This window comes from Eschrichtius robustus, chromosome 2 (genome assembly GCF_028021215.1).
Source record: "Eschrichtius robustus isolate mEscRob2 chromosome 2, mEscRob2.pri, whole genome shotgun sequence".
In the NCBI taxonomy this organism is placed as follows: domain Eukaryota; kingdom Metazoa; phylum Chordata; class Mammalia; order Artiodactyla; family Eschrichtiidae; genus Eschrichtius; species Eschrichtius robustus.
In genome coordinates this window covers 52,039,178-52,061,547 of record NC_090825.1, presented here as the reverse complement: position 1 = coordinate 52,061,547, position 22,370 = coordinate 52,039,178, and the positions used below count along the sequence as shown (strand labels likewise).

General features: G+C 38.1%; 1 protein-coding gene across 2 annotated transcripts in view; it reads right to left on the bottom strand.

The window, feature by feature from the left end:
- Positions 1-22,370, bottom strand: part of NLN (neurolysin) — a 98,667-nt gene that overhangs the window by 6,700 nt on the left and 69,597 nt on the right. For both annotated transcript variants that reach the window (XM_068535423.1, XM_068535424.1), the window contains 4 exons: positions 17,925-18,126; positions 7,202-7,388; positions 6,533-6,661; positions 5,181-5,317 (listed from right to left, as the gene is read on the bottom strand). In XM_068535423.1, the coding sequence (XP_068391524.1) occupies positions 5,181-5,317; positions 6,533-6,661; positions 7,202-7,388; positions 17,925-18,126 (655 nt within the window). The remainder of the gene's footprint in view (positions 1-5,180; positions 5,318-6,532; positions 6,662-7,201; positions 7,389-17,924; positions 18,127-22,370) is intronic.

Below are 22,370 nucleotides of genomic sequence, written 5' to 3'. Positions count from 1 at the left end.
CAAAAAGTAGGTTGGAAATCAATCCCATTTCCTTCCTTTGTCCCTTAAATCAGGCAAAATTTAATGCTGTTAGAAAAGGTTGAAGTGTAAGAAAAATCAGCTTTGGGGTGGTAGACCGGGAAGCTGAAGCAGAATTTAATCCATTTGTAAGGACCGTCAGGAGAGGAATTTCATATTCTCTCTTAGCAACATATTATAGCAGGAATTGGTCCTAGGATTCTGTTTGAAGAGTCCTGGAATACTTAGCTTTATAAAACACTTTCTGTCAGGTAATTCTTTTCCTTATTTAACCAAGATTCTTCCTATGTTTCTGTGTCTGTTATTGAATGTAAGATCTAGCTCCTTCCATATGGCATTGTGGATAGTTACACTTAACTGTCTTGACTTTCTCAGTATTCCTTTCTGCATGTGATACTTGCTTGTATTTCTTCTTCACTGATGGAAAAAAAACAAAGCTTAGCAATTACTCTAAATGCAGGAGAGGAGGAACATCATTTTAGCTTAACAATAAAATTGCCTTTGAATCCACAGTGTCTATTACCTTTTAGGAAAATTTCCCACAATGAAGTTGCCTTATAAAAAGAAATGGCCTGGGCTTCCCTACTGGCACAGTGGTTAAGAATCCGCCTGCCAGTGCAGGGGACACGGGTTCGAGCCCTGGTCCGGGAAGATCCCACATGCTGCAGAGCAACTAAGCCCGTGAGCCACAACTACTGAGCCTGCGCTCTAGAGCCCACAAGCCACAACCACTGAAGCCCGTGCGCCACAACTACTGAAGCCTGAGCTCCTAGAGCCCATGCTCCACAAGAAAAGCCACCACAATGAGAAGCCTGCACACCGCAACGAAGTGTAGCCCCCGATTGCTGCAACTAGAGAAAGCCCGCCCGCAGCAACGAAGACCCAACGCAGACAAAATTAATTAATTAATTAATTAATTTAAAAAAAAAGAGAAAAAAAGAAATGGCCCTAGTTAAAATGCCCTCATTCTTTCAACACTACGATTAGCTGCTAGATTTTGAAACTACATTTGGCAACCTTAAAGTGCTCCTGAAAGAGCTAGAGTTTGCTGGAAAAGTGTTACTCCCAAGCAGCTCCCTTCCATAGTTATTTAAGAGATGAGTTGGAAAAGTAAAAGGTATGTCTGTTGAGACAACTTCTCCATGTTTACTAGAAAAGAAGGCTTTAGGTAATATTTAACAAACTAATTAAACAGTCAAGATGTTACACCTATTTACTATGAAGAACACAGAAAATTATAGATAAAACCAGAGGTAGTGAACTTTTAGGCTATTACAGGTTAAGTGGCCAGTTCTAACACTTTGATAGAGGCCATCGAAACAATAAAAACGATTGTACTGTAAAATATTCTATTGCTAACATTTGATATTCAGAAGGCTGCAGGTTTGTATTTGACCCGTCCCATTACTGTTTCCCCAGTGAGTAGCACACTTTCTACAGTTCTGCTTGTTAAGATCTGAAATGGTTCTCAACCAGACCCTGGGCTTTGCAGGATGGTAAGAGGTTACAGAAGGAGGGCCTGGAGGTGTTCTTTTGTCGATACTAATGACCATGAACAATAATGTCAACAATACGTGATCTTTCAGCCCCCGGCCTCTCTAGAGCTGGGGACTAAGAAGAGCAGGCACTGACTCCTTGAAGGGGCATCCTGCTATCTTCTCAAAATGCTCCAAATATACACTAGGGAGTGTGAGGGGCCTTGAGACAACAAAGTCTGCATGATATATTGTGACTGCTCTGATTCCCATGACTTCAGATCAAATTCAGTATTTCTTTATACCACAAAAATTCTTTCCCTTCATCACAACATAGTTGTAATAATGACTGAAGTTTTTTGTAGAACAGGATTGTTATTCCAAAGTGTTAATTTTAAATAAATGGATATTTGAATTGTGTAAATTGGGTGTTATTTTAGAGCAAACATTTGTAAAAATAAAAAATTAAAACAAAACCAAACAAGCAGTACACTGTAGGAGGGAATAGAATGGCTATTTAAAAAGCTGTTCCTGGGCTTCCCTGGTGGCGCAGTGGTTAAGAATCCACCTGCCATGCAGGCGACACGGGTTCAAGCCCTGGTCCAAGAAGATCCCACATGCCGCGGAGCAACTAAGCTTGTGTACCACAACTACTGAGCCTGAGCTCTAGAGCCCGCGAGCCACAACTACTGAAGCCCATAAGCCTAGAGCCTGTGCTCCGCAACAAGAGAAGTCACCGCAATGAGAAGCCTGCACACCACAACGAAGAGTAGCCCCCGCTCACTGCAACTAGAGAAAGCCCGCGCACAGCAATGAAGATCCAACGCAGCCAAAAATAAATAAAAAAATAAAAAAATAAAAAATAAAAAGCTATTCCTGTAACTGCCACAGCAGTGAAGAGCGTGAGGGTGGGTGCAATGGGATTCTCCTTGGCCACTGGAGCCAGACTCACTATCGCTGTGACAGCAGGGGAGCAAGAAATGACATGATAGTCCAGAGTATTTAATAGGAAGGAAAAAAGAAGGGATTAAAGCCAGCTTCCTGGCATAAGATGAGTAATAACACATAGTACAGCTGAATTCAGAATTTTAGTAAAACTGAAAACTGTTTTAAACATCACAAGGCAACAACTCCAAGTTGTAGGGAATCTTGCTTTCTCCACATTCAACCCAGCCCTTTTGTCTGAATTAAGAGTAGCCTGGCTGCCTGCCAAGCTGTGAAGCCTGAGAAAACAGGAGGTACATAGAAGCATAATGGCAGGGATCGCTCCTGCTGGACCTGCAAGTTCCTTGGGATCCACTGGGATCAGTACTTTGGCTGTTACCTTGACAGCCGGAAGAGGAGAGGAGACAGTGGAGGCTCCTGGGGATGTGGTCATGTGAGCGGACCAGGGGCGGTGAAAGAGGTGCTGTAGCAATTACGCCAGGAAGCCTCGCCAACTACTAAGAGTGAGTGGAGGTCATAATTGTACCTCTGCATATCTGGACCTTGTGTCTCTCTAAACATTGTTTTCTGATTTCTACAATAATTCATGCTCTATGTAAAAATATGAAAAAGCTCCATGAAAAGTACAGAAAAATATTTAATACTCAGAAACTTACCACTCAAAGATAACAGCTGACAACATTTTGATGTACTTTTTTTTCTGAATGTATATTTTAAAATCAAAATTTGCGTTCTATGGTGTAAAATATTTTATAACCTGATTTTTTTCATTTTGTATAATAGTTATATTAAACATTCCAGACACAAGAAAAAGCTTATTGAAACCCTTACCCCATGCCCAAGTTCACTCTTCTGTTCAGAGAATGGAAAGATCACTTCTGATTTCGATGATCTGGAAGATTTCATTTGAATAGGGCCTTTATGAATGGTACGATTTTGGACAGGCATAGACAAGGAAGGCATACGTTTTAGGTGGAAGAAGTACAATGAATAAATTTGTGAAGGAGGAAAGACGCAAGGGAACATACAAATTTGGCTGACACACTGGGAGTTCTGGGAAGTGCAGAGGGATTTGTTTGCAAAGCTAAGGGCTGTGACAAAGAGAGGAATACCAAGAAGCAGAAAGTAAAACAAAAGGTAGATGAGGGCCTTTGGGAGTTGGCTATTGGATCATCAGTGGTAGGTAACTCTGGAGGGAGGGTAATTTTCCAGTTCAGTTGGTGGAGGCAAAAGCCAGGAAACAGAGGTTTGCAGAAACTGTTTCTTACACCAAGAGAGTAGGCTGTGAAAGGAAGAACAACTGAGTAGTAGCACTGAGATTATCAGAGTCAGTGGTAAGTTTTTTTCCTGAGATGGCAAACCAGTAAGTCTTAGAATTACAGACATGTCTCCTGAGATAGGAGGAAAGAAGATAAATATTGAAGTACAGAAAGAGAAAGAAAGATGAAGGTACTCACTTTTCAATAATCTTAATGTTCTTAGTACAGAGGAGAGAGCATCTGCTGAGAGAGAGAGAGAGGGTGGGGACCCCAATAAGGTAAGTAGAGCAGGGCTGTGGAGTCACACTGGGGGTCCAATGCAGGTTCGACAGCGTGACTCTGCAGTGGGGCATTAAGTGGAGCCGCACGATCTTCCCCAGAAGACTGAATCCCAAGGTCACCATCTCTAATCGAGACGGTAGAGGAATCCAGGGCTGGGCACTGGCTGAAGGTCATGCAGGAGTTAGGGTATTTATGAGAACAAGTTAGTGGTTGATCGTTGTAAGTGGGGTGGCCAGGGAATGGAAGGAGACTTACAGGGACCTAACAGCCTGGGTAGGGTGGGACTGAAGATGCAGGGATTGGAAAGGTTAGTCTATAGAATGTAAGTGTCCTGGAGGTGGTGTTTTGGGGGCGAAGGGTGGGGGGAAGGGACGGTGGCCTAAATTACATCAATGTCTTTCAGTGCATATGTGTAAGGTAGTATGCAATCTAGAAACATAAAGTCTGGAGAACAAGTCAGTTGGTTGAAATAAGCACAGAGAACCTGATTTTGATAACTTGTTCTTCTAATTTCTAAATCAAACAGAAGGAAAAACACACTGGAAAATCCATCAGCCCTAGAAATAATCTGACAGCTGAGTCTTCAGCAAGAGTGGAGACTGAGGGGCTGTAACTCAGGAAGGTCTGGCTGGCAGCCACCTGGCAGTCAATTCACTGTACTCAGAAAGGAACGGCTCAGGTTAATGAAGCAGCTTAAATTACTTAAAGGCATTTAGGTTACAAACCATGTAGTAGGCGGCGTATGCCAATCACAGAAAAAAGGGTGCCTTCCACCACAAATATATAATGAAAGTGTGTAGAGCGTATCAAAACATAGGCAGACCATTTATATCAGGAAGGAGTTTACCTTTCTTTCCCAACCTCCCATAAAACTAAAACACTGTATGGCACATGTCAAAACTGGCAGCTGTAAATGCTCAAATGCATAAACAAAGCTTTGAATTTTAATTATGCAATATATTGGAATGTTAATAAGCAAGAAAATGCAGTAGGGTTTTTCTTTAACTTATAGGATTAATCACTTACACAAAGCAACTTAATGATGTATGATGATGTGAGAAGATGCCAGACTTTAAAGTTAAAATTTGTTATCAGATCTCTTCCTCTAAAAATCTAGGTGTGATAAATATTTTTTTTACTAGGAGTTAAAGGGGAGGGGGCAACTACAGAAGTAACAAAAGGAGGAAAAAAAATACAATACCTCTGGATTCATTATCCCTTCTTCTTTAAAACAGCTGTAAAACATGTCCATGGAAAATACTTCACTCCAAAGATATCCGTAATATTGGCCATCATATCCCCCCGCCAAATGTCCAAAAGTTGCTGGCATATTTGTGTCTTTAAAGAAAGATACATTTCAATCAATGTGACGGCAAATGTTAAATAGCAGGTTCTCAGCTAGCTAAGGTTTCCCTATGGGGAGTCCAGCTGTGGGAGGAGACAGTGATAGGTCCTCACCTCTAGTACTCCCTGAGTTTATGGGTGCCGTTGGCCAAGATGTTTACAAACTTCTCTCCTATGACAGCTCCACCTCAGAGCTGGTTTCGGCCCTAAGCTCTGGAATGCCTAACAATAGTTTCAGAGGCTTTGTCCACACCTATCAGACAACTCACTCCTTTCTTATCCCTTAGACACATATGTGTCTTACAAATACTCTAATAATATTAAGCCTACTCTTTGTTACACCTATTTATATCTGAAACGTATCAGTATGGCACTTATTTGAGGTTCATAATTACTGAAAAAGAATTCTTTACGTGAAGAGCTAAAAAGGTCTTACCAATTCAATCTACCTCTAGGGCTACTTTACAAAAGGATTTTGTCAAAGTGGCCTGAGGCACAAAGTTGCTGTTCAGTCTACTAGAAACAGATCACAAAAGGAAGCGAGCAGCCTGGATGAACTCAACGGACTATTCTGACCTTTAATATCGCTATAAAATGTGACTGACTCAATTAAACAACAATTTCTTTGATGGAAAAAACTCACCTTTCCAACTACGTATACACGTACGGCTACATGTTTGCTTAAAATATACAAATATAAACGTAACATAGCCTATGTCTGAGCATCTCCCACCCACTCACATGAATCTCATAAATAATACCAGGTTAGAAACTGCTAGTCAAACTGCCTTAACTGACCTCAGAAGCAGAATCAGACACAAGGTAGAAGCTTGTGCCTTTCTCTCAAACTGCCCCTTCTGGCAACATCTTACCGAAACCCTAGGGAAGTCACGGTGCATACAGGGAGGGCAGAGCCAGGCGGTGCTGCCAAACGCAGTGGCTTTCTCTGCTCTGGGGTGGAGGCCGACTGCTCACGCCTGATCACACTAAAATGCTGCAAAGCTGGCGCCGCCTCCCCTTCAAGCACATTTGGACAGGATAACACTGAGGACAGAGTATGCTGACCTGAAAGTCATGGCCTGATTTCAGAAATCAGAAACAAATTATATTAGGCAACCTGCCTGACAAACTCTATCTTCTCTGGCAGTGTTAGGAGTATACCCTGTGCTTCACAGAAAGAGTGAACTTTTAGTGATCGTATTTACGTACCTGGAGTAGCTGCAACACCTAAAATTTCTGTGCAGTATTTGGCATATTCACTTGCAGCATCCAGCGAAGTGTTGGTATGGAGAGACTGATCAACTTTGCTCAAAACAATCTGGCGTAAGGTCAGGAGACCTAATAACATAAGAATGTTGGACATGTTTTGGAGAAGAGAGAACTACGTGTTCTGACCATAGATCATAGATTTCAAAAACTGATTCCTGTAGTACTCATTGCAAAATCGGAGCAAGACATCTCATTCTATTTAAGATTTTAAAGGAGATGTATTTTTTTTTTCTTGGACATAATTTCAGGGTTCAGTATTCCAATATACGTAGCAGTCTTCCCTCTCATATTAACACTCTGGGGGTACTATCATTACAAAAGACAAAATAAGTTCTATAGAAGAAGATGCAGCAGGCCTCTTGCCTTCTGAGATGGCCCACACTCAGTCCGTGGAGAGTGTCTCTCTCATGGCCGCTCTCACTTTCTGAGACGACCCCATGCTCTGGTGCCGCTCTTGCCTTTTGAGACGGTCCACATTCTGTCTATGGAATGTGTATCTCTCTAAATAAATCCACTTCTTACCTAAAAAAAAAAAAAAAAAAAAAAAAAAGATGCCACCAATTCTCCATTAAGCAATTCTAGTTTATTTTCTAAAATTATAAGTCATACCTGTGTTGACCAGTCTAGAAGCCACAAGTTTTTCAAGCAGATCATCTGTAATAGGGCTTCCATCTTTATAATGTTTTGACAGTCTTCGGAGGGAATCAGCATCCCACACCCAATTTTCAAGCATTTGTGATGGCACCTCTACGAAGTCAGTTTCCACATTTGTTCCACTAAATCGTGCAAAGTCGGTCTAAAAAGTAAACATAAAGGTCTTTTTTAAAAAGCACTGAATGAAAACTACATATATGATGAATTATAATTAAGACTCACCAAAACTTAAGTCAGAATCAGAGTCAACTGCTTCTTTGAATGGTTAGGATAACCTCAAATTTAAATGAAAATAAAACACAGTAGCCAAGCAGCCTGAAAAATAACCCCCAAATACCCTATATTAAACTAATATTTCATTCTTTTGAATCACAGAACACACTTGAAACAATCATTAAGAAATCATAACTGAAAAAAATCAGTCTAAGTTAAAAGAAGCCTTAAGCTTTGAAAGTAAAAGTATTTTAAAAGAATTTCCCATTAGAATTCCCTGGCAGTCCAGTGGTTAAGACTCTGTGCTTTCACTGCTGAGGGCGTGGGTTCGATCCCTGGTTGGGGAACTAAGATCCCACAAGCCACTCAGCGTGGCCAAAAAAAAAAAACCAAAAGGAATTTCCCATTAAAAATGAAGAGATCCATAATCTAAGACAATCTCTCCCTAGCTCCCCTTTCTATTTGCATATTTTTGTTTACTCAATACATGCCTTTCTGGGGCATTCATCAGTCTATTATTTAACTACACAAGTTTTCACCTAAATCAGTTAAAGAGTTAAATTACAACATTACAGACAGATGCCCTTGTCATGTGTGTGGTGTTTTGTGTTCTAAACTTTATATAAGTGTTTCTAAGACAACCGTGTTGTAGAAAGCCAGAGTTGTACCTCTCAGATTGGGTAGAAGATGTTACCTTAAAACAAGAAGCCCCTTCAGTGGGATTTAGCACTATAATCGTTGGCAAGTGAGGTGAGTTAAATGCAGCTATGAGAAAAGAGAAACAACTGATATACTCAGAAGTTAAAGTACCCACTGTAAAAATAAAGGACTTATTCTGAGGGTGTGGGCTAAGTGTTAAAAAAAAAGTTTTATTTAAAAAAGGAAAGTTTAGTAAATTGTTGAATCAGATGTTAGAAAGCTCTTGAGCAGAAAGATGGGAATTCACTAGACAGGCTGGTGTTTTACAACCTTCACATCGTCCAGAGAACTCATGTAAAATTGCCATTGGCAGAGGAATATTTAGCATTTACCCAACTGGGTCAGCAGCAGAATGGGGGTTATTCTGTTATCTTTCCCTGAACCTCTGTCCTGTTTCCCTATTTAGACGTTTCACATCCCAGTCTTGTCTCTCTGACTTCATCATCCCTGGGGCTCTAAATGGAAGGAAGGGAAAGGAAGGGGACTTAACCACTGGAGAAGGCAGCAGATTGGTTGCCAAATCAGCAGCAAATAACCATTCTGTTTTTGGCCCAGGGCAGAGGCACAGATGTCAACGCCACCTCACATTCTGCCTTCCTCTCTTTATGAAAAAAAATGTTTTGCTTGACTTCCTATTATAATTGTGCTGATTCTAGATATGAAGAGCTGCAACTACTGAAGGGCCAAGGGAAACTAAATTCACTAGGCACTGGAATTAGGTAACCTCTGTTTGAGGACAGATAAATAATTTTTTATCCCAATAAAAAATTCTTACAGGGAAAGAGTCAAGGGCTCCAGAAAAATGAGTATTTTGCCACTTTCTTGTATATAATCTTCTAAAAATAACTACATCTAACATTATAGATGAAATAATTTTATACAATAATTATAATAGCCAACATCTATGGAGACTTTACTATGTCAGGCATTTTGCTAGGCTCTTTGCATGGATTATCTGATTCAAATTCCAAAACAATTGTATAAAGCACTGTAATCTCCATTTATGAGATAAGGAAATTGAGCTATACTGAGATTAATGGTAGAACTAGGATTTTAAACCTGGTGGTCGGACTACAGAACCCCAATTTTAACCACAAGTGTTATTATACCGCTCTATCTCAGAGAAAAATCAAAGAAAAAAAGGCTAAATTACAATGTGACAAATTGATGAAATCATCTTGGATCTAGTCTTATATCAAACTTGCCTTTATGTGAATAGTAAAAGCAAGGTTTCAGTGTGCTCCCTTAAAAATCTGATTTCCTCTATATACTGGAAGATTTTTCAAAGATCAAACATGAGATTGAGGTGTAAAGGCCAGCCTTTGTAACCAACTATCCTGGATTTGGGATTCTGTAATACTAACTGAATAGCTTTCTAAATATTATAGTTGTAAAATAAGTAAATAAAGACAAAATCACACCATCAACTATCACTGTACAATATTTTGACAAAAATATAAATTTTGTATATCCTGCTTGTGTGAACATTTTTTGGTTAGTGTTTGCTGATGAGAGGGAAAATCAACCCCAAATAACAATAAAAAGTATGTGCGTATTTGGTGGTGGCGGTGGTATTTCAGAACCTAGAAAAACATGAACAAATGAATAACTCATGAGTTAAAATTAAATTAACACAATTCTGTCATGCAGCGTAGAGAAGAGAGGGCTTATTCTATCTGAAGCCACCCTGTAGTTGGGGAGAGAGCACAGCACATGAATGAACAGATCAACAGTGTCTTCTAAAGAACAAAAGGAAATGTTTGCTAGGAGTAAAAGCTAAAAATAACTCTACTGCTTACTAATTTCCCGAAAGTCATGCTGTTTCTCTGTGTGCCCTTTGGGCAATACCATTTAAATATTTTCAAATGAGGAGGACAAAGAACTTACAAAATCCAAAAGCTCCATTTCCAGCAAATAACTGAATTTGAAAGTGCTAAGGAATCCACAGTCAGTCACTGTGTACGTCCACAAAGAAACCACGGGCAAGTCTTAGGATCCAGCAGCCTGATGGGGGCCTGACGTGCAAAACAGCCTGGCTGTGGAATTCCATTACTCATTGATGACCAGCCGGCAAATACCACTCCCCAGTTTTCAACTGTAGGTTCCAAAGAACCCAAGAAGTACTTTATACAGTTTTCAACATGAATAATTCAATGGTGTTGAATATAGTACCTTATGAGCATTATTGCTGCAGGAAATATTTTGACAATAAAAGCCTAGAAAACAAGGTAAACTAGGTTCCTGTTTGGTTAGAAGTTCTCGAGAGGAAGAAAGTCGTCTAAAACTATGAGACTTTTCTATATTATCTTTTTAAACAGACAGTCAGATGCCTAAAATATACTCCGTTATAGATTTTTACAACAAATGACTTGATGCTACAGAGATTAATTTCTCAATTGATACAACACAGTGAGAGCTGGAGCAAAATTATATAAACTAGAGCTCAAAAAGTTATGCGAGCTTTAAAGACCAAATCCTATATGGGTTACTGTTCTAATTAAGAGACTGGTTGCTTTTAGCATTTACAAAAAGGCAGTTGCTGAAGTCAATAAGTGTACTGTGCTGAGGAAAAAGAACAGGGCTTGGGAGAGCGGACCCTGGTTGTCTGAGATGATCCCCTATTGATTTCTTAGCAGTCATTCCATGTCCCCTGTCTGATCTACCCCTAAATCCAGGGATGATGAAGTTTAAGTAACAAGGCATTGGAGAAAAAAAGTGCCACTGTCTCCTAGGCTTTGCTATAAACAGAAGGTTAAAGGTCATACTTTCAACTTCACATATACCTAGCAATCACTGGCAATGAAAATAGTAATAAAGAGAACCTGAATAACACTTTGTTAACTTTTACAACAGCCCTATAGTTCCACAGGTCAGTATTACCACCATCATTTAAGACGTGAAGCAACACATTATCTGCAGAAGATTTTTCTTTTTGGCCACGCCACGCAGCTTGTGGGATCTTAGTTCCTCAACCAGGATCGAACCCGGGCCCCAGCAGTGAGAGTGCCGAGTCCTAACCACTGGACTGCCAGGGAACTCCCTGCAGAAGTCTTGAATACTGCACCTTAAATTCACATGCTCACCCCCAAACTGGCTATACGTTCCTGACTACTACTTCTTATACTAAACTACTTCTTTTTAGAGGAAAACAAAAATACTATTCAAACTCAAATGCTAAGAATAACCCTATATATATGTATACCTAATTAAGAACTGTACCTCCAAAATCCAGCACATGCACAGACAGTTGTAGATGGTCAACTAATCTTTGTGAGATAAGTGAAGCTGTGAGGAGAATGTTTCTGTGTGAAGACCCGACCTTGAACAACTCTGAGAGAGTTCTCTTATTCTCATACTTGACCTCTTAGCTTCCCACCCAACATCACCTCTCTACTCTGTCTTCTTTCAATACTTAATCAGTATATCATTTGTATCATTTTACTTAATAATATTCTGGTTTTAATTTTTTAATTGTTACATTTCATATCCTCACACTTAACTCTAAACATTCAAGATACTGTATCTTTTGAACCCCATTCTACCATATCTAATATAACAGGTCAGACACAATAGATAATAACTCTGTTTCTAAGGAGTCAATGAAACATTTCTCTTTTAAACAGATTTTTCTAATTATTAAAAAAAAAAATGCAGAAAATACAGTAATGAAATGAAAAAAAAAGTCTCTAAACAGAAATAAACAACGTGTATGCCATCACATTTGGTTTATGACTTCAGCATTTATTCTATGTACAGGTGTCTATGTGCTTGTGTATGTAAAAACAAACACACAAATATTCAAATAAAAAAAATTGGGTCCTGAAAGAAATTGCTCCTAACACTGATGTTGGAAACTGTAATAGTGTGCAGGGTTGGGGGCAGGGAGTAGAGGCTACAAGGTTGTTGATAGGTCTTCAGTGTACTTCAGGACTGAGACCTAAAAGGTCAACTTACACAGAGGGAAATGTGGAACTAGATAAACTCATCATTCCACACAAGTTCACATGAGATTGATTTAGAGGGAATGCGATTTAAGAAACTTGGGAGAAAGAAGTCCATCCAACAGGAATACACACCTGGGAGCCCAAATTCAGACCACGTGACATAATGCCGTCTCCACCACAAGGATGGGGGGATGCAAAGAATGGTTACAGGCAATAAAGTAGAGGGGTGAGGAGCACGGTGGTCAGATCTTGGGTGAACATTTAACCTTTCTAAGTCTCAGTTTTTTTCCACTTGGAAATGGGGGCAATAATAGTATAATAATAGAAGTAGACAGGTAAACCCACTTCAGAGAACACTATAAGGATAAAATTAATTAATGAATGTAAGGCACTGACTATGATGCCTGGCACATGGTCAGTGCTCAGTGACTCTTGGCTGCTATCATACTTCTTGGCCTGCCCAGTTTGCCTGACCGAGCATGATCCTGGCTCGTCTGACCAAGCCTGTCCTCAGCTTCCTCCAAGTACCTACTCCTTGGTGTTAATGCTGAAGATAAATGGACCCACGTTTCCCTTCGACTAATCTTCCACCTTTGCCAAAACTCTAAACTGCTCATTCTGTTGAACTCCCTGGTGTTCCAGTGGTTAGGACTCTGTGCTCTCACTGCCGAGGGCCCGGGTTCAATCCTTGGTCAGGGATCTAAGACCCCTCAAGCTGTGTGGCTCGGACAAAAAAGAAAAAAAAAAAAAGATACTTTCAAAAATAAATAAATACATACATAAAGTGCTCATTCTGCTCCAGCTCCAGGAATCAAACTTCTAAGTAGGCAGTAATCATTCAAACAAAACAAAAATACAAACGTGATGTTTTCCAATCACCTTCCACAGATCTTCACCCAAAACCCATGGAGGGTAAGCATTTGTGAACTCTTTTAAAATCTGAAGGGACAGTGCTTTTCCTCATAGCAATCTTTTCCCCCGTCTCAATTGGACCTGTATGCTACTTATTGATTTCAAAAGAGTTGAATTATATATAAGCATAGTTACAAGAACACTTCAAACATGTATGGCACTTTATTCTTTCCCAAGTACCTTTTCACACATTATTTAATCTCATCAGCACTCCAGGGAAGCAGATATGAGAATTGTTGTTGTTTCTTATTTTATGAATAAGAAAAAAGAGATGGCCCAAGGAGGTCAGAAAACATGCCAAAAGTCACGTAGCCAGGCCTACAAATACACGGATGATTTTTAATCCAGTGCTCTTTTCATAACACTAGGGTGCCTTCCTAACTGATATAGGCTACATTTATTTAAAACAACATCTAATCCACAATATTTAAAGCAGACAAGATGCTCTACTAGTCTTTAGATGAAATAACAGGTTATGTGAAATGTGAAGTTTTTCTTTCACTTTAATAAGGCTTTATTGTGATTCTCATGTGCTGCTTTAAAATAACGATCTCTAACAGTCTAAAACTCAATACTGCTCTTAATGCACAACCAACACAGAGACATCACAATGGAGGCTGTTAAGAAGCATTACTCTTCTTTTCTACAGGAAGTTCAAAAGTCCAGCGATTACTGACGCCCAAACCACAATAAAGCCATGAAACAGGAACAGATACTAAGGATGCCACCTCCTGACTGCTATCTTCAAAATTATCTACCCTGTAGTGTAAACACAAAAATATGAGTGAAACTCATTCTCTTGAATGATGAGATAGTAGACACCTTGAACTAGTCCATCTACATGTTTGAAAACTGGATGTTCCTGCTGACATATTTAAATATTGCTATGACAAGCTCAAGCAAGCTCTTCTGGTCATCAAACTTGCAAACTGCCACAGTAGAGAACTCAAACACTTGGCTGCCATATCTTAAAACCAATCTACTGAATATGTATGGCAAACTTATAAATTCACTATATATTTCTCAGATAAGTCAGAAGTATTACTGAACACAGAAACTATTAAACTCCTTTTTCACTGCCATCTACTTTAGGTCGGTACAAAAGGTTTTGAAATCATTATAAAGCTGCAAATATATGGATCTGCGTCTGTTACTTTTAAGACAAAAGCAGTGATCACTGGTTTCAAATACGTTACTTTAAAAGATCTTAAAACATTACAGGACATTTGAAAGGATTAACAGACAAACAAGAGATTTTTCGAAGATAATGTCATTAAGTGATGACCACACAAGGGACTGTACTAATACACTGTTCATCTGTATGACACATTTCGTGTTCAAGAAGGAGGTTAGGCAAATTCTAAGAATTGAATATAATCTACTGTTTCAAGAAAGAGACATCATTCATCATCAGTATATACACTGATTCATGTATATATTCATATGTATAGTTGTCATATATATATGTTCGTATATACAGTTGATTCATATGTATGTGTATATATGAAACATACATGTATTTCATTCATCAGTATATATATTGATCAACAGTAAATGTTATCAGCAGAATATCAGTATATATACTATCATCAGTATATCAGTATACATACTGATTCATATATATTCATGTGTGTAGTTCAGTCATATATATGTTTGGGCATATATATAATTATATATTCATATATAGTTCATTCATATATATATGTATATACATTTCATTCATGAGTCACAGAGCTTTAAAATGAAATAATACCAAGACAGTTAGTTATTTTCCAGTACTAAAATGAGTATTTCAAAGAATCAAAATTACTGTAAGAAATAATGAGAATAACAGAGTTGTAGAGAACTGTATCGTGAATACATGATAAGCATACAATATTAAGGTTATAAGAGGGCTGTGTTTGAACACAAGAACATGCATCAAAAGTATGGAAAACCCTATTTGAGGATCAGTATTATTTTAATAAATGTGATTAAGACACCAAATTACTTCCTCAGAAATCATTAGCTAATAATCAACATCCAAATAAAGGAGGAAACTGCTCTAACCCAGTTTTTAACTTGGAATTCAGTATGGTCTGGGCTTCAGGGGGTCGGTGTGTGCCTTTGAAATTCCAGGTAGAAATCTGACTGTATAAGTGTATGTGCATTTTTCTGGAAGGGGTATCTATAGCTTAAATCATATTTTCATAGGTTCTCAGATCCGAAGAAGTTAAGATCCACTGTTCTAAAAGCAGACTATTGTTTATCTGTGTACAAATACATAACTAAGATCTTAGATAATCTAAGTAACCTAAGTCTGAAATTAAGAAAAATATTTGACTTTTCCAAATTATTCATAAAATCACTTGAGAAAAATGGAACCTAGACTTACCCTAATTAAAGGAAATGTCAGTCATAGAATGAACACTGATGGAAAATAAATATTTCAGGAACCCTATTGCTGTGAAAATAGACTTTAAAATTACCTAAGAAAGAAAATTTAGGTTATTCTGAAAGCTTTATTTTCCTTGGATTAAACAGAGAGTAGAAATGGCTATATCAGTATATTAGGATTTATTTATCTGAATAGATTCATATCGGAGTCCCCTCTGTTTTTTAAAATAAAACATGGAAACACCAGAATGTAAAGATAAAATGTTCAAAGAGGGCTTCCCTGGTGGCGCAGTGGTTGAGAATCTGCCTGTCAATGCAGGGGACACGGGTTCGAGCCCTGGTCTGGGAAGATCCCACATGCCGCGGAGCAACTGGGCCCGTGAGCCACAGTTACTGAGCCTGCGCGTCTGGAGCCTGTGCTCCGCAACAGGAGAGGCCACGATAGTGAGAGGCCCGCGCACCGCGATGAAGAGTGACCCCCGCTCGCCACAACTAGAGAAAGCCCTCGCACAGAAACGAAGACCCAACGCAGCCAAAAATAAATAAATAAATAGATAATTTAAAAAAAAAAAAAAAAAAAAAAAAAAGTTCAAAGAACTAAATACTTTTTTTTAACAAAAGTGATAGTAGTATTCTGGAAAAGAGTGGGTACATTTTTGGTTATTACAATGATTAGGGGCTGCTCTGGGGGTGGGATGCTGGATGTCCAGGACTGAACTGCACATGTCAAGACAATAAAAAATTGTCCCCTATTCTGCATGTCATTCATATGTCCTGCTGGACATTCATATAAATGAAAAATCTATAATTAAGTGAGCCTAGAAACTAACTCCATTGCACATATTTTTACAAAATTTTTTTGCACACTTAAAGTTTCCAAGACTCTAACTTCTAGAATCAATCGTGTAAATCAAAGTAAGATTACTTTCTATTTGGAAGTGTCCCAAGAGATAGTCACCATTTTGGAAAATCATGTCACTATTGAGGCCTGAATGTTTGTGTCCCACCCCTAAATTCGTATGTTGACACCTAACCCCCAATGTGATGGTAGGAGGTGGGGCCTTTGGGAGATGATGAAGTCACGAAGGTGAAGTCCTATGGATGGGATTAGTGCCTTATAAAAGAGATCCCAGAGAGCTCCTTTCCACTATGTGAGGACACAGTGAGAGGGTGCTATCTCTGAACCAGAAAGCAGGTCCTCAGCAGACATCAAATCTGCCAGCACCTTTATCTTGGACTTCAGCTCCCAGAACTGTGAGAAATTTCTGTTATTTTTAAGTCACCCAATCTATGGTATTCTGTTATAGCAATCTGAACTAAGACAACTGGCTATACCATTCTTGGACTTTAATGGACAAAACAAACCGCTCACGGATCAGTCTGCAGTTTTTGCTGCAAGATTCAGGGTCATTCACGTATAACCTGAATACTTCATTATGTCTTACTACACAGCCATGCCCAGGCATTACAATTTGAAAAACATAAACAAAATGTTTTCTTTCATGCAGTGAGGATATTGCATAGATTAAAAAAAATTATCTGTATAGAGAAAGACCGTTAGGGAAAAACTAGTTAAATCCAAATAACGTGTTGAGTTTAGTTAGGAGTACTGTACCAATGCTGGTAGCTTCTTAGTTGTGGCAAATGTACTATAAGATGTTAACAGTAGGGGAAACAGGGTGAGGAGTACTGTCTTTGCAACTTTTCTGTAAATCTAAAACTATTCTGATAAAGAGGTTATTTCTAAAAAGTTCATCTTTAGAGATGCATGGATATTTCAAATTTGGAAAACTGCCCCTCCACTTCTGTAAATATCAGTTTTTTAAACTGTTAGGCTGAACAACTGAACTAGATGTTTTCGTATGTCAACAGCGGTTAAATAGTGGCATGTTCATATGGTTCATCCTAGAATAGTGTGGGCCTAGTTTACTGGACTATGTTACAAAGTTTAGAATAAATACACTTTTCATTTTTAAAAATAAAGAGAAATTAGTTGCAATCCGCTGCACACACACATTCTCTTTCTTCGTAAATTCTCCCCATGGCTATACCGTGCTATCTGCGATTTTAATTGAAGGCTAGTAAAGGAAGGTGTTACAAAATATTTATTATTAAAAAAGGAGTACAGAGTCTGGATGAATGAAAACCATTGAACTAAACAAAGCATTAATAAGCAGAAGAGACAGATTACAGCACAGTTTATCTCTGAAGCTTACACCAAATTCCTATGAGGAAAAGATTTAAAAGGAAAAAACACAGTATTTGTAACCCTTCCTTAACGACAGTTTTCGTTTTTTTTTCATAGGGAGGGTGGTATTCAGTGAAGCTCTTTCATTAGTGGATCAATCTCTGAGTAAAAGTATGTTGTGAAACATAGTAAGAAAAATTTTGTGTTTTTGCAGAAGGCCTATGAAATTTTTGAACATGTTCAGATTCTGAGAAAGCATGTTAAGAAACATGTTTCTGACATCGGTGGAAAAAAAATCTGGAAAAGCAATTAGTAGGTCTACCATAAAAAAAAAAAAATCACTCACCTGTGCACAAATCTGATGCATGACGTGACCAAATTCATGGAAGTAAGTCCTCACCTCATCGTGTCTCAGGAGAGAGGGACGACCTGTTAGTGGCTGTGAGAAGTTCACCACGAGGGCAGCCACAGATATCATGCGGCTCCCATCAGGCAGGAGGCAGCCGGGCTGGAGACCGAAGCAGGCTGCGTGGTTATATTTTCCTTCCCTAAGGAACCAGAATCACAGTGGGTGAGATACAAACACTCTTCTCTGGCAACAACATTGGCATGGCCTCTCTCAGTCATTTAACCATATTTGATAACAGAAGATGCTTTGAAACATTTAATTCACCTTTTACAAAGTAGGTCGATGTTTTGTTGAAATGAAACAACGAAAACTAGACAAACAAAAACCCCACTATCACCTGATATGAGTTATATTTCCAAGGTTTCTTTTGTTGAAATCTTAATATGAATTAAGAATATACACAAGTAGGGTACAGCTGAATGTCCAATTTATTGTAACAAGCTCCTGCTTTTCGTCTTCAAAGATAGAGTCATTAAACACTAAATAGTGCTGAAGTAAAAGTGAAATAATGGAGTTTGACTTACTAGGTAGTTTTTCCTTAAGGTTAAAATTGATTTAAAAAAACTGATAAAAACTAAAATCCAGACAGTAATATTGTCCTTTTATTCAATGAGGGAAGAATCAGTACTCATAATTAAATGAGCTCCTTTTATAAACCAGACAGGCCTTTTTTGAAACAGAATGCTTTTAGTTAGCCTTGGAAAAAGCATAAATTATACTATAAAGTCATCTATTCTAGGACAATGTGATACCAGTGATGGTAGCTCTCAAAAGCTATGGGCCATTAGACTTTATTACAGGGATAGGTTTCCTCCCTTTTTCTTTGCTCATAACACGAACGTACATTCAGGTTCAGTGTGAATTTTTTAGTTTGATGTTTTGATTTGTATATCTTTTTCTGTATTATCTTTTCTTGGTGACTCATAACTGTTTTTTCCTGAAGTTATTCAGGTAAAACAAAAACAAAAACAAACTAGTCTTTTTACTGCTTCCTATTAAGATGTAGAAAGCTGAAAAGGGCACTGCTCCTATTCTTACAACAACATGCTGGACAATTTGCAAATCACAACTTTTCTTGAACCCATCAGAAAATGAAGGTTGAAAGGCAACCAACCTACAATCTATCTAAGACAGATGCCTCCAAGGAGAAAGAGAAAAGAAGCGAGCACTTTTTTGGTTTTTTGTTTGTTTGTTTTTAACCTGGGGCAGACACTGCAGACACCAGTAAGAAAATTTTTAACAAACTGATAAAGATTGATGGTGGACCAGCAAAAATAGGGAACCACTAGGAGTTATTAGATAAGGGAAATTTTGCATCCATTTGCAGGGTCTTCTCCTTAGACCTCACTGAGTACACACAAAAAGGACAGGGGCAGGATGACAGCTCTGAGAAAGAATCAGTGCTGATGTAAGCCTGGTGGAAGGGAGCATTGCCTAGATCCATTTCACCTCTCTCCTAGTGGACACGAGCCTTGAACTTCTCATGGAAAGGCAACAAACCCTGTTGCCCTAAGAGCACTGGTAAAAACCCACTGCCACTGGGGGGATGGTAACAGAAAAAAACACTCTACTCCTGAAGGTAGGGCAGGAAAACATCCTGGGCCCAGACCTACAGCTGAGGGTGGGGCATTATCACTATATAGGTCTACTCCTCAGACCCAGGGTAAGACTGAACAACAGAAAAGACCCTCCCCTTTCCAGGCTAATAGGCATCCAGTAATAAAAAATAGCAGTCTACTGCAGGGAGAGGAACAAGAGCATGAAAAGAGACCTGCTCTAAGGCACAGCACAAATGAACAACCTCAAACTAAGTGGAACAGACACTGAGGAAAACTCTGGCAAATAAGCTCTCATCCTAAACACATACAGGAATCTGAAGCTTTGGGTTCACTGAGGTTAACCATAGCAATAACAAGGTCCAAACCCAGCTCAACTACTAAATGGAATGAGTCAAACATTCACATTAAAGGCCTAGCAGAAGTACGTATGTGCCCACTGCCAGGTATAAAAACTATTTACCTTAGTCTTTTCCGTCTAATATAAGTGTCTGACTTCAAAAAAAAATTGTAAGGCACATGGAGATGCAAGGAAAAAAGACACAATGTCAAGAGGCAAAGAGAGCAAGAAAAATAGACTCAGATACGACAAAGATGTTGGAGCTATCAGACAGAGTATTTACAATAACTTAAATGTTAAATGTTAAAGATTCTGGAGGAAAATGCACAGTCAGATGGATAATTTTGGCAGAGAGCTGGAAACTATGAGAATAAAATGAAAATGCTAGAACTAAAAAGCACAGTAATGGGGATGAAGAATGCCTTTGATAGTCTCATTGATAGACTTCCCACAGCCAAGGGAAGAATCACTGAACCAAAGGATAGGCCAATAGAAATTACCCTAAAACACAAAGATTTTTAAAAGGGTGCCAAAAACAAAACAAACAAAAAACAAAACAAAGACTCAAGAGCTGCAGAACAATATCAAATGATCTATTATATATGTAAGTGGAATTTCAAAGGAGAATAGAGAACAGGATAGAAGAAATATTTGAAGAATAGCTGAGAATTTTCCAAAATTAGGGAACTCCCTGGTGCTCCTGTGGTTAGGACTCTGCGCTTTCACTGCCAAGGGCCTGGGTTCAATCCCTGGTTGGGGAACTAAAAGCCTGCAAGCCGCGTGGTGTGGGCCAAAAAAACCCCCAAAAAACCAAAAGAATAGCTGAGAATTTTCCAAAATTAACAACACTAAACCACAGATCCAACAAGTTCAAAGAACACCAAGGAAGACAAATACAAAGCAAACAACCAAAAAAAGAAAAAAGAAAAAAAATTATCCCATATGCCTAAGTGTATGGAACTGCTGAAAGAGAGGAACAAAGAGAAAATCTTGAAGGCAGTCAGAGGAAAAGAACACAGTACAGAACACAGTAAGAACACAAAAAAGAACACAGTAAGAATTACAGCCAATCTCTTGTCAGAAACTATGCAAGCCAGAAGACAATGGAATGCCATCTTTAAAGTACTGATAGAAAATACCTGTGAACCCAGAATTCTATAAATAGTAAAAAATATACTTCACAAAAGAAATTAAAGGAAAGAGTTTCTCAAAAAAAACTGGTATATATTACCAACAAACTTTAACTACAAGAAATTTTAAAGGAAGTTCTTCAGGCAGAAGGGATGTGATACCACTCTAAACTTGTATCTACAAAGCAATTAGTGCTGAAAATATAATAAATGAAGATATATTACAATCTATTTTGAATTGCTGTGAATAATAGTTGACTAATCAATAATACTAACAATGCACTGGGTGTTAAGCATATGTGAAAATAATATGTAGGCCAACGATAGCACAAATGATAAGAAATATAATATAATATAACTTGAAGGTAGACCATGAGTAATTAAAGATATTGATATATACTTTAAACCTTCAGGCAATTTTTTAATTTAAAAATATTAAAAGGAGATGTAAATAATAAGCCAATGGTAGATACAAAAATAAATCATAAAAAAACCTATCAACCCAAAAGAAGTCAGAAATGGGGTTAAAGTATAGATGGGACAAAAAGTAAGATGGTTATACTAAATGTAAGTTTCCTAAGCACGCCAATTAAAACATTATTAGAGTGGATAAAAAAGCAAGCACCAAGTACAGTGTCTATAAGAAACCCACTCTAAATAAAAAGACAAAGGTAAAAAGTTAAAGGATGGAAAAAGATACACTATGCAAATGCTAGTCAAATGAAAGCTGAATGGCTATAGTAATAGCAAACAAACAGAACAAGGAATATTACTAAAGATAATAAGGAACATTATATAACGATAAAGGGGACAGTTCTCTAAGTAGATAGAACAATTCCAAATATGTATATAACTAAAAGCAGAGCTTCAAAATATACTAAACAATTCAATATCCTGTGACAAATCATAATAGAAATGAATATAAAAAAGATTGTGTATATATATGTATAACCGAATCACTTTGCTGTACAGCAGAAATTAACACAACATTGTAAATCAACTATACTTCAATTAAAAAAATACATGAAGCAAAAACCGATAGAACTGAAAGAAGAAATAGACAAATCACTTAGAGACTTCATTCCTTTCTCAGTAATTAATTGAACAGGCTGAGAGAATATCAGCTCAGATATAGAAAACCTGAACAACATTATCGGTCATCTTCACCTAACTGACATTTATAGAACCCTCAACCTAACAACAGAAAACAAATACTCAAGTGCACATGGAACATTCACCAAGACTAATTACATGTTGGCTGTAAATCAAAACAATTTAAAAGAATTCAAAGGATATAAAGTACATTCTCCAACAATAACAGAACCAAACTAGAAATAACAGAAGGCTAGCTGGAAAA